The 12,776-nt window shown below is 56.2% G+C and overlaps 1 protein-coding gene across 1 annotated transcript; it reads left to right on the top strand.

Moving 5' to 3' along the window:
* Positions 1–430: 430 nt before the first annotated feature.
* Positions 431–12,262, top strand: RHOF (ras homolog family member F, filopodia associated). The gene is made up of 5 exons (XM_006209513.4): positions 431–973; positions 1,276–1,363; positions 9,507–9,616; positions 9,712–9,846; positions 10,766–12,262. Exons 1-5 carry the CDS (start codon positions 836–838, stop codon positions 10,928–10,930), a joined length of 636 nt encoding a protein of 211 aa, XP_006209575.1. The 5' UTR covers positions 431–835; the 3' UTR covers positions 10,931–12,262.
* The last annotated feature ends 514 nt before the right edge of the window (positions 12,263–12,776 follow it).

The following is a 12,776-nucleotide window of genomic DNA, read 5'->3' as shown; positions in this document are numbered from 1 at the left end:
GTCCCCTTCTCAACGGTGTCTTGCTTGGTTCACGCCTCTGGTACTTGCTAGAAAGAACCTCCCGGCCGCGTGGTTTGGGGCCAACCCTCGAAAGGGTATGGTTCCGCGGTGGTTCACCTGTTCTCTCAGCCACCGCGCCGAGATTGCCCGGCAGAGGGCGACAGACCTCCACCTTTGGGAGGTGGGGTAATAGGTAAGCGGCACCGCTATTCCCCAATCTGCACACAGACAGGCTTCCAGACGGCCAGACCGGGTAGGCAAACACCACCCCCATGCCAAGATCTTCCCAGGTACCACCGACTCTACATTATGGGGGGAAACTGAGGTCAGAGCGGAATTCCCCAAGACCACGGAGTTGAGGCGGGACAAAGCTGGGGGGCTTTCCCCAGAGCTTGAGACCAAAGGCTCCTCGAACCCGCGTGCTGGGTGGACAATCCTCCAATCAAAGAGTCTATCCGATGGAGAAGGCCGAATCGGCCAATCAGAGGGTCCTTGCCGGAAGACAGAGTCTGCCAATCAAGAGTGCCGGCGGGGAGGGGCGGAAGCGGTCAGATCTTACTGGTGGGGGCCGAGCTGTGAGATGGGAGCGACGCTTGCTGCTGAGCACTCCGTTTGTCAGTTGCCTCAGTTTCCCTGTGAATAAGAGAAGACTGGGCCGAGACCCTAGCAGGAAGTCAAATTGAGGCTGGGAGGTCGGCCTGGTTGGCTGCCTGGCGGAGGCGGTGTCGGTTTGGGGGCGGGGTTTCTCCTGGCCCCGCCCCCAGTACCCGCCCCCAATAGCTCAACCCCAGTTCTCTGCCGCGCGCGCTGCCGCCAGTGCTGCCGGCTCCCGGCTATGGACACCCCTGGGGCCCCGGCCCCGACCGCCACCCCGGCCCCAGGCAGGAAGGAGCTGAAGATCGTGATCGTGGGCGACGGCGGCTGTGGCAAGACTTCGCTGCTCATGGTGTACAGCCAGGGCTCCTTCCCCGAGGTGAGGCCCGCCGGGGGGATGGAGGCAGGTAGGCTGGGGTTGAGGGGGAAGGGCTTGGGACCACTAGGGGCGAAGGATGGGCTTAAGCCTACGCCCCAAGCCTGGACCCCGGGTCCCCGGCGTCCTGAGCACTGAGAGGTGGCCGTCACCCCAGGGCGCCCCCTCGGGAATTCCAGAGCCGGGCAGAGTGCGGGTGGCTGAGCTGGATGGGGTGAAGATGGAAGGTGGGGGATGGGGGTCCAGCTGGACCCTGGGCCCCGCGCCGCATCCCTTAAGAACCAGCCCGACCCCTTCTCCAACAGCACTACGCCCCATCCGTGTTCGAGAAGTATACAGCCAGCGTGACAGTGGGCAGTAAGGAGGTGACCCTGAACCTCTACGACACCGCCGGTGAGTGCGCCTGTGCTGAGTGGGTCCGGGTCCGCCCGAAGGACTTCCCCTGACCGGCATCCCCCGCCGGGCATCCCCGCCCGCCAGTCTCTCCCGGGACCTGACATCTCGTTACTCCTGGAGGCCGCGGAGGGGCGCTGGCTGGGAGCGGGTTGACCACCGCCTCGTTGAGTGGTACTGGAGGCCGACAGAGTCGCTCCCTCTGTTAAAGGAGGTTATTTGGAGGAGGTGGTCTCCTGGGCCACCCTTCTAGCTCTGATGTGTTGAGGGCTCCCAGCTTCGTTCCTCTCCTGTGGTTCTCGAAAACCGTGGGCTCTGCTTCTGCTTTACCATGGCTCCAGGATTTCGTGTATTACATGCTGTGGTTTCTTAAGATTCCTTGGGCTGCGGATTTGAGTCCCCTGGTGTTAGGATTCAGCGGGCTGCATTGCTGGGTCCTATGTTCTAGAACACTCTGGGCTACAGATAGGAAGGAGCCTGTGACTCCCGGATTCTGTGGCCCACAGTCCTGAGGCTCCAGAGCCCTGCAAATATAAATTCTGAGTCCCATGTGTCTGGGTTTCCACGGGCTATGGTGCATGGCTCTGGAATTTCGTGATCTACAATTTTGAGCCTGTGTTTCGATGATTCTGTGGCTACAGTTCTGCTTCTTCCTAGTTTCCTAGGAAGAAACCGGGCACTGGAAAAGGATCAGAGCTCTAGGGGATGTATGGCCAAAATAAGATTCTCTCTGCCACCTGCAGCTCCTAAGGCAAGCGTATTTATGCTAATTGCGTCACAGTCACCAGCATTCCTATTGTTGGGGGTTGGGTGGGAGGCGAACAGCCACCAATGGGAGGATTTGGGTAATACTGCCTTACCCTTGGGGAGCTTCCATCCTTCCCTGATTCCTACTGAGCTGAATCAACACTGGGGAGCAAAGGTCGGGGTCCCCACTTGGAGCCTCACCCAGCCTCTGTGACTCAGTGTTTCGTGACCTGCATGGAACCATGTCATCAGGTGCCCCTTCCCCTGTCAGCCAAGCCTTATATGTATGAGGTAAAGTCTTCCAACTGGCCTTGGATGGGGCCCAAATCCACGACCACCCTCCAACCCCACCCCTCCATAAGGCTGCCAGTGGCATCTCTCATTCCACCCTGGAGAGAATGGGGAAAGCGGGACTCTCAACCTCAGACCCCTCCTCCATTCCTGACTTTACTATATGGGTGTGTCCCCAATACAGTGGCCTCCAAGGACCCTCTCTTGTTGGCCGAGGGTCCAGCAGGGCCAGCCCTAGAACACGGCCGTACCTCTAGCCCTGTGAACTGGGAGAGCCACAGGCGTCTGAGGAATTCCCAAGGGTGTGGCCACAGGAACAGTAAACATCATGATGTGTCTGGGACACTTTTGGTTTCACATGCTTCCTGTCCGGGACCCAGGTAGGGACAGGTTCATTAACCCCACCTTGTGGGTGGAGTGCTGGTGAGGCAGGGAGAATCAGAGGGTTGATTTTACTCTCTCCTCCCTCTGCTCTCAGAATTTCTCCAGTCAGATCCTCGGGGTTCGCTGTTCATTGCAGCCTCCTCTGTCAGATCCAGAGCAGGGACCACTTCTGGCCTTTCTGGCCTCACCCAGAGAAAGATGCTCAAAGAACTTACCAGGGTCGGTTATCACGTGGAGGTTCTGGAAAGCTTCTACTTGTTATAAGGCAGGACTTTCACTAAGAGCTGCTGTGGGAGGGATGGAGTCATCAAGCGGTGACCCAGGCAGTGAGAACCTCATCCACAGTTTCCTGCTGCTCCGCATACTTTGTAGTCAGACCTGGGCTTTGATGCCAGCTCCCCTGGCTATGTGTCACAGGCGACACCTGGGCCTCAGTTTCCTCCTCTATAATCAGGGTCAAAATAGCCCTGAAGGTTAAATCAGATCCATGTGATGTGCAGCGCTTAGCACAGGAAGAGCTCAGTACCTGCTGTCATTGTGATTTTTTAACCCCCGCCTTCAGGCCCAGGCCCGAGCCCAGGCCTGTTCTTCTGAATCTATGGCCTGCAGAGTTTTGTGCTGGCCCCCACCCGTGCTTTTCCAGCAGGACTGTTCCAGGCAACAGAAAAGCAGCACTGGGGTTTGAACCTGTCAGTGGAGTCCCCGGGAGAGTAGGCTGGCCACACTGCAGGCAGGACAGCCCCAGGAGAGATACTCCAGGGGGGGAGAGACGTGAGTGCTCCCCCAAGGGTCTTCCGCCGGGAAGCCCCACTGTCAGGAGGAGCATGAAGGAGGAAGGACTGTGTCATTCCTCTTCCACACGCCAGTACCTAGCGCAGTGTTTGTCCTGGAGCAAGGCTTGCAGAATGAATGAATGAATGAATGAAGATGAGACCTAGATGTAGAGACATCCTTGGAGAAAGTCCTTTGCGATAAAGATAAGATTTGTCTCTGCCTGTAGGGCAGACAGATATCAGGAGAAAGTGGAAGGAAGGATGGCCAGGTGACCAGCTCAAGAGAGATAAAGACTAAGAGGGTGACGAGAGTGGCCGAACTGGAGATGAGTCTAGTAAAGGTAGTTGTAGAAGGTTCTAGAACCTGATGGGCTAGACCCCATGGTGGAGGGCAGGGGGCAGGGGAGCATCTTTCCCATCAACCAGTGGTGCCCAGAGCTCCGGGATGGGGTGGCCTCCGGGATGCTGTATTTCTCCACACCCAGGACCTCAGCCACGGGGGTCCACGTGGGAGGACAGTCTGGCTACTTGTCTCCATCCTGCGGAAGCAGTTACAGACACCGCAGCGGCGGGAGGGTGGCTGGAGGGGTGACGGAGCTCTCGGTGTGCAGAGGTGAAGGAAGGCGGGGGCTGTACCCTGACACCCTCAGAGGCAGGAAGCTGTGGTAAAGTCTGAAGTTTCCTGGGCATAGAGAAGGGAGGCAGGGCGAGGTGAGATGTTAAGACACCAACCAGAGCAGAGCTGTCTGGGCCTTGGGTGGGGCCCAGGGTTGGGGCATCATAGGATGGGGTGGAGTTGCCCCCGGGAGGTGGGGAGCTGTGGTCCCCCTTCCCAGCCTGAGATAGGAAAAGGGGGGCAAAGCAGTTACTAAGACAGGAATCAGGGACAGGAGGGGTGTCTAGGAGCCAGGAGCCCTGGGGACCGGGGAGCAGATCCTGCAGGTCTGTCGGAACTTGGTCTGTACTCCGGGCCAGGGCTGCCCCAGCCCCAGAGGAAACGCAGGTGGGTGGGACCCAGCAGCACTAGTAAAAGTATGTTCCTCTTCTGGCAGCTTCCCCTTCTGCCTGCACCCTTGTCCTGACCAATCCCCCACCCCGGCTGGAGCTGGGAACTACATGCCCTGTGGCTATCCTCCAGCAGATTTGAGGGCCAATGTGGCCCAGTGACAAGTCTCCTGAACCCAGCTCCAGGCCTTAGAGACCCTGCCCCAGGGAAGATGACTGCCAGGGCAGAGCTCCTTCCCGCAAAGGAAGCAGCCTCACTTAAGGCCAGAGCCTCACTTCCTCCTGCCCCACACTACCACCAACTTCAGGAAGATGGGCTGCTTCAAGGGGAGCCATGACCCAGAAGACCTTTCCTCTCCAGAAGCAAATGCATCCTTTTGCACATAAATCGACATATTTTTCAACCTCTCCAGCCCACCCGCAGAGGCCAGACTGGGACCCCTGTTCACCCCTGGGCAGATGACGTGCCCCTTTAAGCCTTGGCATCACTGTGCTAAATGGGGAAGTGTCATTCTATCACCTTGTGGCTGACAGGCCCCCTAAAGCTGCTGGGTCCAAAGATCAGGGGTTACAATTTCCTCCGCAGGCCCCTGTCCTTGGGAGTTTCTGTTTCAGTTGTAACCACAGGCCCACACCTTTGCCCAGAATTGCTCAATCCTTTACTTCCAGTTTCAAGGGCAAGGTTATCACCCCCTTTTCCAGATAAGGAAAATGAGGCGCAGAGAAGAAAGGTGCCAAGATCATGGAATGTGAGTCTGAGTGGAGCCTGGCTCTCCTGACTCCACCCTCCCGAGGGACACGAGGCCAGCAGCACCCAGAAGTCCATCACCTGCAGGCCTGGTCCCTGTGTGGAGGCGCATACTGACTCCTGGGAAAGCTGAGCCAGGCGCCGTCCAGCCAAGAAGGCAACCTGGAGAAGGAGCTGGGATCTGGGCTGGCTGCCCATCCTCTCCCAGGGTCCCTCCCTCTCCTGAAATGCTGGTGTTGGCAGCCTTTCCCTCACCAGGTCAGGGCTGGGGCTTGCAGGGTGAGGACCGCTCCCACCTTCTGTCCTCAGAGGGAGGCACCCCAATATAGTTTTACCTGTAGTCCTCTGTCCCTTACAAGTCTTCCGTTTGGCTGTGTGACTTTGGGCAAGTCACTTCACCTCTCTGTGCTTCCGTTTCTGCATCTGTAAGATGGGGATAACAATAGCGCTACCTTGTCCAGACCAGGTAGTGAGGAATGAGGAGTCTGTGCAGGTAAAGGGCTTTGAATGGGGCCTGGCATGCAAAGAGTGAGCACTGCTGATAAATATTGCTGGTAGTGACCATTTTTATTACTATCAAGGCTCACCTGCTCCTCACATATCCATTTCACAGATGAGAAAACTGAGGTCCAGAGGTTAAGTCCCAATTGGAAAGACTGGGGAAGGCTCCCTCGGGAGAATTGGAGCTTTTAGAGTGGCTGGGCAGGCAGCAGACCTTGGAGCTGGGCTCTGAGTTGGTGCTTCAGCTCCCAGGAGGTCTATGACCTTGAAAAAGGCCTGCCTTGGCCACCCACGTGGGCTCCTAACAGGAAGCACTTGCCCTGCCCAGCGTCCCTCCCAGAGTGACTGCTTAAATTAATACAGGTGATGGCATTGAAATGCCCTTGCACACCTGAAAGCCACAGAGATCATCATTACACTTTACTCACCCACACATTTGTTCACTCATTCCCCAAATGTTTTTTGAGCTTGTCTGTGTCTCAGGGGATGTAACAGTGACCAGTACAGAGATGGCCCTGTCCTCAGGGGGCTTACGTGCTCCTGAGGAATACCAAAAAAAAAAAAAAAAAAAGGTGAAATCAGGTAGTGACACTTGTTAGGAAGAAAAATAAAGCCACAGTCAGTCATGGGACAGACTGCAAAGGAGGCTCTTGTTTCAGAGCATTTGGAAAGTTCTCTAGGAAGAGGTAACACTTCTGCAGAGGCCTGAAGGAAAAGGAGGGAGTGAGCCTCACCGCTACCTGGGGAGAGCCTTCTAGAAGAGGGCACAGAGCTCCTGCATGGGAGCAGGCTTGGTCTGACTCCCTCCTTCCACCCGCTGCAGCCTGACTTCTGCCCTCATCAACCTGCTGAAATCATCACAGGCTGTAACTGCTAAACCCGGTGGCACATCTCAGCCCTTGTCTCTGCTGCATCTGACAAGACTTGAACAACTTCAGAAAAACCTACCAGCCAGTAGTGACTGGACACCTGCCAGGTGCTGGGAACGCTTTTCAAGGACAGGCATGGCCCCTGCCCTTAGGGTGCTCACAGTCCCTGGGGAGACAGGCAGTGAACAAGCGAGTGAGTGAGGACAGGTAGGGACAGGCAGGGCGGGGACAGACTTGGAGCGGCCAGGGAAGGCCTGTCTGAGGGCAGCCCAGCAAGACATCAGAACACAGTAGCCCTGTTTTACAACCACTGTCTTTTCCTGCCAGATTTCTAAAAAGGAATCAGAACGTATGTTAGGCCAGAATTATGAGCCGCACTGTTACATCGTAGAGGCCCGGGACCTGTTTTCCGCACTACAAAGCAGAAGGGAGCATTGCAAGAATGCTGGCCTTGGAATTGAAGGAACTGGGGGTCAGTCCTGGCTGCGATTCGGTGACCTCAGGCAGGTCATTTCACGTTTCCTTATCTGTAAATGGAGGTATTCGGAAGTTCCCTGACTTAGTGGATCAGATGCTGGTTGTAGAGATTTCTTAATCCTGCGCAGGCAAAGTCCCTCTCAGAAGTGTGAAGTACAAGGTGGTATTATCCATAAATAGAGGGAGAGCGAAGGTGCTGATCCTGTGGATGGTCAGCCTGAATGTTTAAAAGTAAAGTGCTAGGAAGAAAATGGGGGGGAGGGATGAGGGAAACACATCCCAGGTGTGGCACGAGAGCTTGGTTGGTTGAGAAACAGCAAGGAGGCCACCTTGGCTGGACCGCAGTGAGTGAGGAGGGCAGGAGAGAGGGAGATGAAGTCGGGGGGCGGGGGCGCCAGCCACGTGGGCCACCGGGAGATGCTTGGATTTCCTACAAAGGGCAGTAAGGAGCCACTGAAGGTGTTCCAGTTGAGGGGAGAGGGAGCATGATTTTACCTGTGTTTTAAGATCCCTCCAGCTGCCCAGTGGGGAACGGACTGAGGGGCAGCAGGAGACAGACAGTGGCTTGGATGAGGATGCTGTCCCACAGAACTTACCACAATGATGGAAGTGGTCTGCACCTGTACCGCCCATTACGCTAGCCACTGGCCCCGTCTGGCAATTAATCACTTGAAATGTAGCCAGTGCAATGGAGAGCCTAAATTTTTAATGCCAATTAAATAGCCACATCGGATAGCACAGGTCTAGGAAGATGTGGACAAAGGTTAGGACAGGGGAGAATTTGGGGGCGTGTGTGGAAAGAGGAGGAGATGGGCTGGACTAGCATATTGGGCCGGTTTTCCACTGTCCTACAAGGATTTCTGCAGCTTTGTGCTGTTAAGGGCATGAAGGGCCTGAGGATGGCCCAGCCATCGTTATAACTGGATCACAGGTCACTGCACTGCTCAGGTATCCCTGGGTTGCGGGGGAGCCAGTGGGGAGGAGATGGTGGCTGTACCCCATCATCAGCAGGGATCTTGGAGCTGACTTGGCCTGTCTGTGCTCACTGGAGAGGCCACTTGTCCTGAAGGGCCTTTGGCAGGGAGAGAGCAGGGGGCAGGCTGACTAGAGAGGCCACTTGTCCTGAGGGGCCTTTGGCAGGGAGGGAGCAGGGGGCAGGCACCCACAGGCTGGAGGGAGGGGCAGGGATTCCATGTTCTGTGTTCCCAGGAAGGAAGTCACCAACCGAGTCTTTCTGCAGTGGTGGCTGGGAGTCAGTGGTGGCTGGGAGTCGCCAATGGGCCTGAAAGTTTCTCACTTCTCTATGTGGGAGTTTTTCAAAAATACTGGGGCCTGATTACCAAGTGTAGCGCCTAATCCTGGGCCTGCTTCTGGACCAGGGAGAAAAACTACTACAGGACATTAGTGTAGGTAAAATCTGAACACGGCCTGTGGATTGGATTAGAATACAGTGTTGGTGTCTGAGTTTGATACTTATACTGAGGTAGGTGAGAGGATGTCCTTGTTCTTAGAAAAACCACATGTGAACTCTCCCTGGCGGGTAAAGCAGCTGAAGTTCTCCTGTTACCTCTTACGTGGTTCAGAGGGTTTGTCTACAGATAAAGCAACAGGGCAAAATGTGAACATTCGGTGAATCTGGGTAAGGGAGTTCTCTGCACGCTTTTTTGCAATTTTTATGTAGGTTTGAAACTGTCAGTATTAAAAAAAAGTGGTTTTTTTTTTTAAAGCAAACCCACTGTTACCCAAGCCCAGCCTTGGGTTATGATCCAGCTGAGCCAGGAGCGGTCAGCTCTCCCTGGCGAGTCTAGTGTGCAGTGGGGTTGACAACCGCTGTGCCGGGTGGACTTGGGAGGGGGCGTGCTTGTCGCCTCCGGCAGTCCTCCCACCCTCCTCCCAGCACTGGTCATAATGGCAGTCGTTCCAACCAGAGGCCATGCACCTCTCAGCCCGGAGGAGGGCCACCGTCCATGGTTAACTGCAGCGTCCTGGGCCCACCCAGCCCCACTGGTCTGAATCTCCAGGGAGGGAAGGGATTTGGCTTCGGAGTCTGCTGTAAACCTGAGCACCCGGGCAGGGTGGTGGGAGGGAGAGGTAATCGTCACCAACCGCTAGTCGTTTTTCCAGCACTTACTGGCAATCAGGCCCACCTCTGAGCGTGCATGGCGTTTATCCCGTGGCATAATCCTTGCTACTGTCCAGGACTGTGGGCTGCCACCTCTGTTTGACAGATGAGGAAACTAAGAGTTGCTTGCCCAGGAGACCGCAGCCTCTCACCCACCTGAACCCAGGCAGGGGACTCAGGTGGACAAGTGGCGCCTCCCTGACCCGCACCTGCTGTCTGGTTTCAGGGCAGGAAGATTATGACCGGCTGCGGCCCCTGTCCTACCAGAACACCCACCTCGTGCTCATCTGCTATGATGTCATGAACCCCACCAGCTATGACAATGTCCTCATCAAGGTGAGGCCCATCTCCCCACCCGCCTGCCTCTGGGGGTGGGGCCACGCGTGGGCCCCAGCCCTGATGCCCGCCTTCTCCTTCCTCTCCTTCCACAGTGGTTCCCTGAGGTCACGCATTTCTGCCGTGGGACCCCCATGGTGCTCATCGGCTGCAAGACTGACCTGAGGAAGGACAAGGAGCAGCTGCGCAAGCTGCGGGCGGCTCAGCTGGAGCCCATCACCTACACACAGGTGGGCTGGGGCCCCCTCCCCAGTCCCTGCCCCCCAGCCAGGACCCCAGGTCCCTAGGCACAGCCATGGCCGAAAAGCCTCCCAGGCCTGTGGCCCCTGCATCTGGTGTGCCTTAGTGGCTTTTTGGGAGCTGAAGCCAGCAGGATGCTAAGAATAATAATTTTAAAATATTATTATCAATAGCACATTTGAACACTTTCCATTACTTACCATATTTAATCCTTATAACCTGAGGTGGGTACTATTAGCATCCCCCATTTTTCAGGGGAGAGGTTGAGACTCAGAGAGGGTAAATAGCTTGCCCAGGGTCACACAGCTAACCTGAAGTGGAGCCACAGCCTGGACCTTTAACCACCAGCCTGTCCCATCCCCCCAGGGCCTGGATGGGCAGCCCCGTGTTGGAAAGCAGGCTTCCTTTCAGCAGCCTGACCAAACCCTGCGGCCTTCTGGGTGACGCAGGGGAGAATAAAAGGAACACAAAGGGAAACTAATTAAGTTTAATAAAAAGGAATAGGCATTAATAAAGTTTAGAAATAAAGTTTTTCTTTTTTTACTCTAGCAGCCAGCTCAGTTGCCTAACTTGAGCAGGGAGAGGCATATAGCAAGGCCTTTGGTCTTGAGGCCTTCAGCTCTTCTCATAGGCCTGGCAGACACCACAGCCCACCCCAGTTCTGGGCTGGAGTCAGCCCCGCCTCTGCCCGAAGCTGAGGAGTGGGGGTGGGGACCAGGATGGGCTTCTCCCAGCAGCTGCAGCCCAAGGGCCACACCAAACTTATGTTCCATCCACACACACAGCGGGGGTGCTGGCCCTGGGATGGGAAGGGGGGCCCACCCAAAGGCCTCCACCCTGAGAGTCCCCAGATCTGTGAGGGGGTCTCCCCAGGCCCCTTGTCTAATCCCAGCCCCTCCCCCCACCCAGGGCCAGAGCGCCTGTGAGCAGATCCGAGCTGCCCTCTACCTGGAATGTTCCGCCAAGTTTCGGGAGAACGTGGAGGACGTCTTCCGAGAGGCCGCCAAGGTGGCCCTCAGTGCTCTGAAGAAAGCGCAGCGGCAGAAACACCCCCGGCTGTGCCTGCTGCTTTGACACCCCCGGCGGGGCACTCAGCCCTCACGACAGACAGAACCGATGGGCCCGGGGCCTCAGGCCCAGACTGCTCCCCAGGTCCTGCCCCCTTCCCAGCTCTCGAAGGGCACGTGGAGTCGGGGGTTTCCAGGGCCTGGTGTCTGGAGCCTGTGTCTAGGCTCTTAGAACATTCTGGAACTCTTTTCCCAGCTGGGGCTTTGACTGTGAGCTGCCCTCTGGGCTCACACAGGAGCTGTGGCCTGCGTGGTGGTGGTGATGGGTGAGGATGCTGGACTCGGTCCCTCTGTACCCTGGAACCAGCCTTTGTCCCCAGGACTCAGGAATGCTCTTGACACAACCTCCCCCGAGCTGTGCGTCCCTTCTGCACACCCAGTAGGTCCTCAAAGCCCATGCTTGAAAAACATCTGGTATTTGGGTAAACACAGACGTGGCAGCGTTCCGCATGGCCCCCAAGCCTGCTCTCCCAAGTCACCCGCCGCCCTGGACTCCGGAGATAGGCATGGCTACATCCTCCAGCTTCTTGCTTCCTCCCCCCAAGAACTCGGGCGCCGTGACGGGCCGGGGCCTATCAGGAGAACACAGGCAGCAGCCCCGGATGTGGGGGCCTGGCACCAGCCCCCCCGCCCCTCCGCCCCACACAGCCTGCAGCTTGGCCACCATCTTTGCATTGCTGGGCGCACATGAAGGCGGGGAGGACCTCTCAGAAAGAAGTATTCCCTGAACCATCCACCTGCCCCCAACTACTTGCCAGAAACTCGAGATGAAAAGTGACCTTGGGCAAGTCAGGTCTCTCTATAGACTGTTTATCTGCAAAAGGATGTCACTGGCTTAGTCACCAAGCTCCCCTCTGTCCCTGAGAGCCTCCACTTCTGCCAAGATGTGGAGATCTGGAGTCAAGGCCATCCTGGCCTCCTGCGAGAACAGACTTGATCAACCCCCAGTGCAGATTCACTGAACCTTCTGGAGGGTCAGGGGTCTAGGAGTTAAACAAGTGCCCCAGGTGATTCTGATGCCCTGGAGATTGAGAGCTGCTGGCTCCTGAGTGAGCCCAGGAATCCGTGTTAACCTAAGATGAGATAATGGCTTCAGGTATCTCCTGCCTCAAACCCTCTCCCTCACCCAGTGCTTCGGCCCCACAGGCCTGAGAAAGACTTCTGAAGTCCACCCCACCCGGGTTCCCGAAGGCCCTGCCATGACCTGGGGAGTCAACAGAGCACTCGGTCCAAGGCCTCGTGGACAAATGATGGTTTAGGACAGAGATCCGCAAACTACAGTCTGTGGACCAAGCCTGGCCGCTGCCTATTTTTGTAAATAAAGTTTTATTGGAACACAGCCATGCCCATTCATTTATGCCTTGGCTGCTTTTGCCCCACGACTGCAGAACAGAGTAGTGACAGAGACCATCTGGCTCTTGACGGAAAAAGTTTGCCAACTCCTAGTCTAGGGCAAACCCAAGTGCCTAAAGGGCCAGATGGGAAACCCAAATGAGTGAAGTAGGGCAGGGATAAAAGGGAGTGGTGGGGCCTGTGGCAAACCAGGAAGCAAGCAGCCCATCCTGCACAGGCAGCTCAGCCCAGCCAAATGCTGCCCTGTGGGAATGGTGCTAGGTCTTTCCATTTCTCTAGGGAAAGCAGAAGTCTGGATTTTTATTTGGAATCTTATTAGGGGGAGGGGAAATTTCGTATTTTAAAAATGTAAACCCCTTTGATGGCCAAAGCATGACTATGCACACCGTCTGTGAACTCTGGTCAAAGGAGATTTCTAGGAAAGTAGTTGGGGGCAGCTGAGGCCCCTGTGAAGAGGCAGAAGATGTTACCAAACCTGTTGGTTTCTTCACCCTCCCCTC

Source organism: Vicugna pacos, chromosome 32 (genome assembly GCF_048564905.1).
Source record: "Vicugna pacos chromosome 32, VicPac4, whole genome shotgun sequence".
Taxonomy (NCBI): domain Eukaryota; kingdom Metazoa; phylum Chordata; class Mammalia; order Artiodactyla; family Camelidae; genus Vicugna; species Vicugna pacos.
Note: the sequence above shows the minus strand (reverse complement) of the source record. Positions and strands in the feature narration are given on the sequence as shown.

Bases quoted from the DNA above. Each gene is read 5' to 3' on its own strand.
- RHOF (XM_006209513.4), top strand. From the start codon at position 836: ATGGACACCCCTGGGGCCCCGGCCCCGACCGCCACCCCGGCCCCAGGC. The intron at 1,364-9,506 runs GTGAGTGCGCCT...GTCTGGTTTCAG, and splicing joins GAACCTCTACGACACCGCCG to GGCAGGAAGATTATGACCGG. The intron at 9,847-10,765 runs GTGGGCTGGGGC...CCCCCCACCCAG, and splicing joins AGCCCATCACCTACACACAG to GGCCAGAGCGCCTGTGAGCA.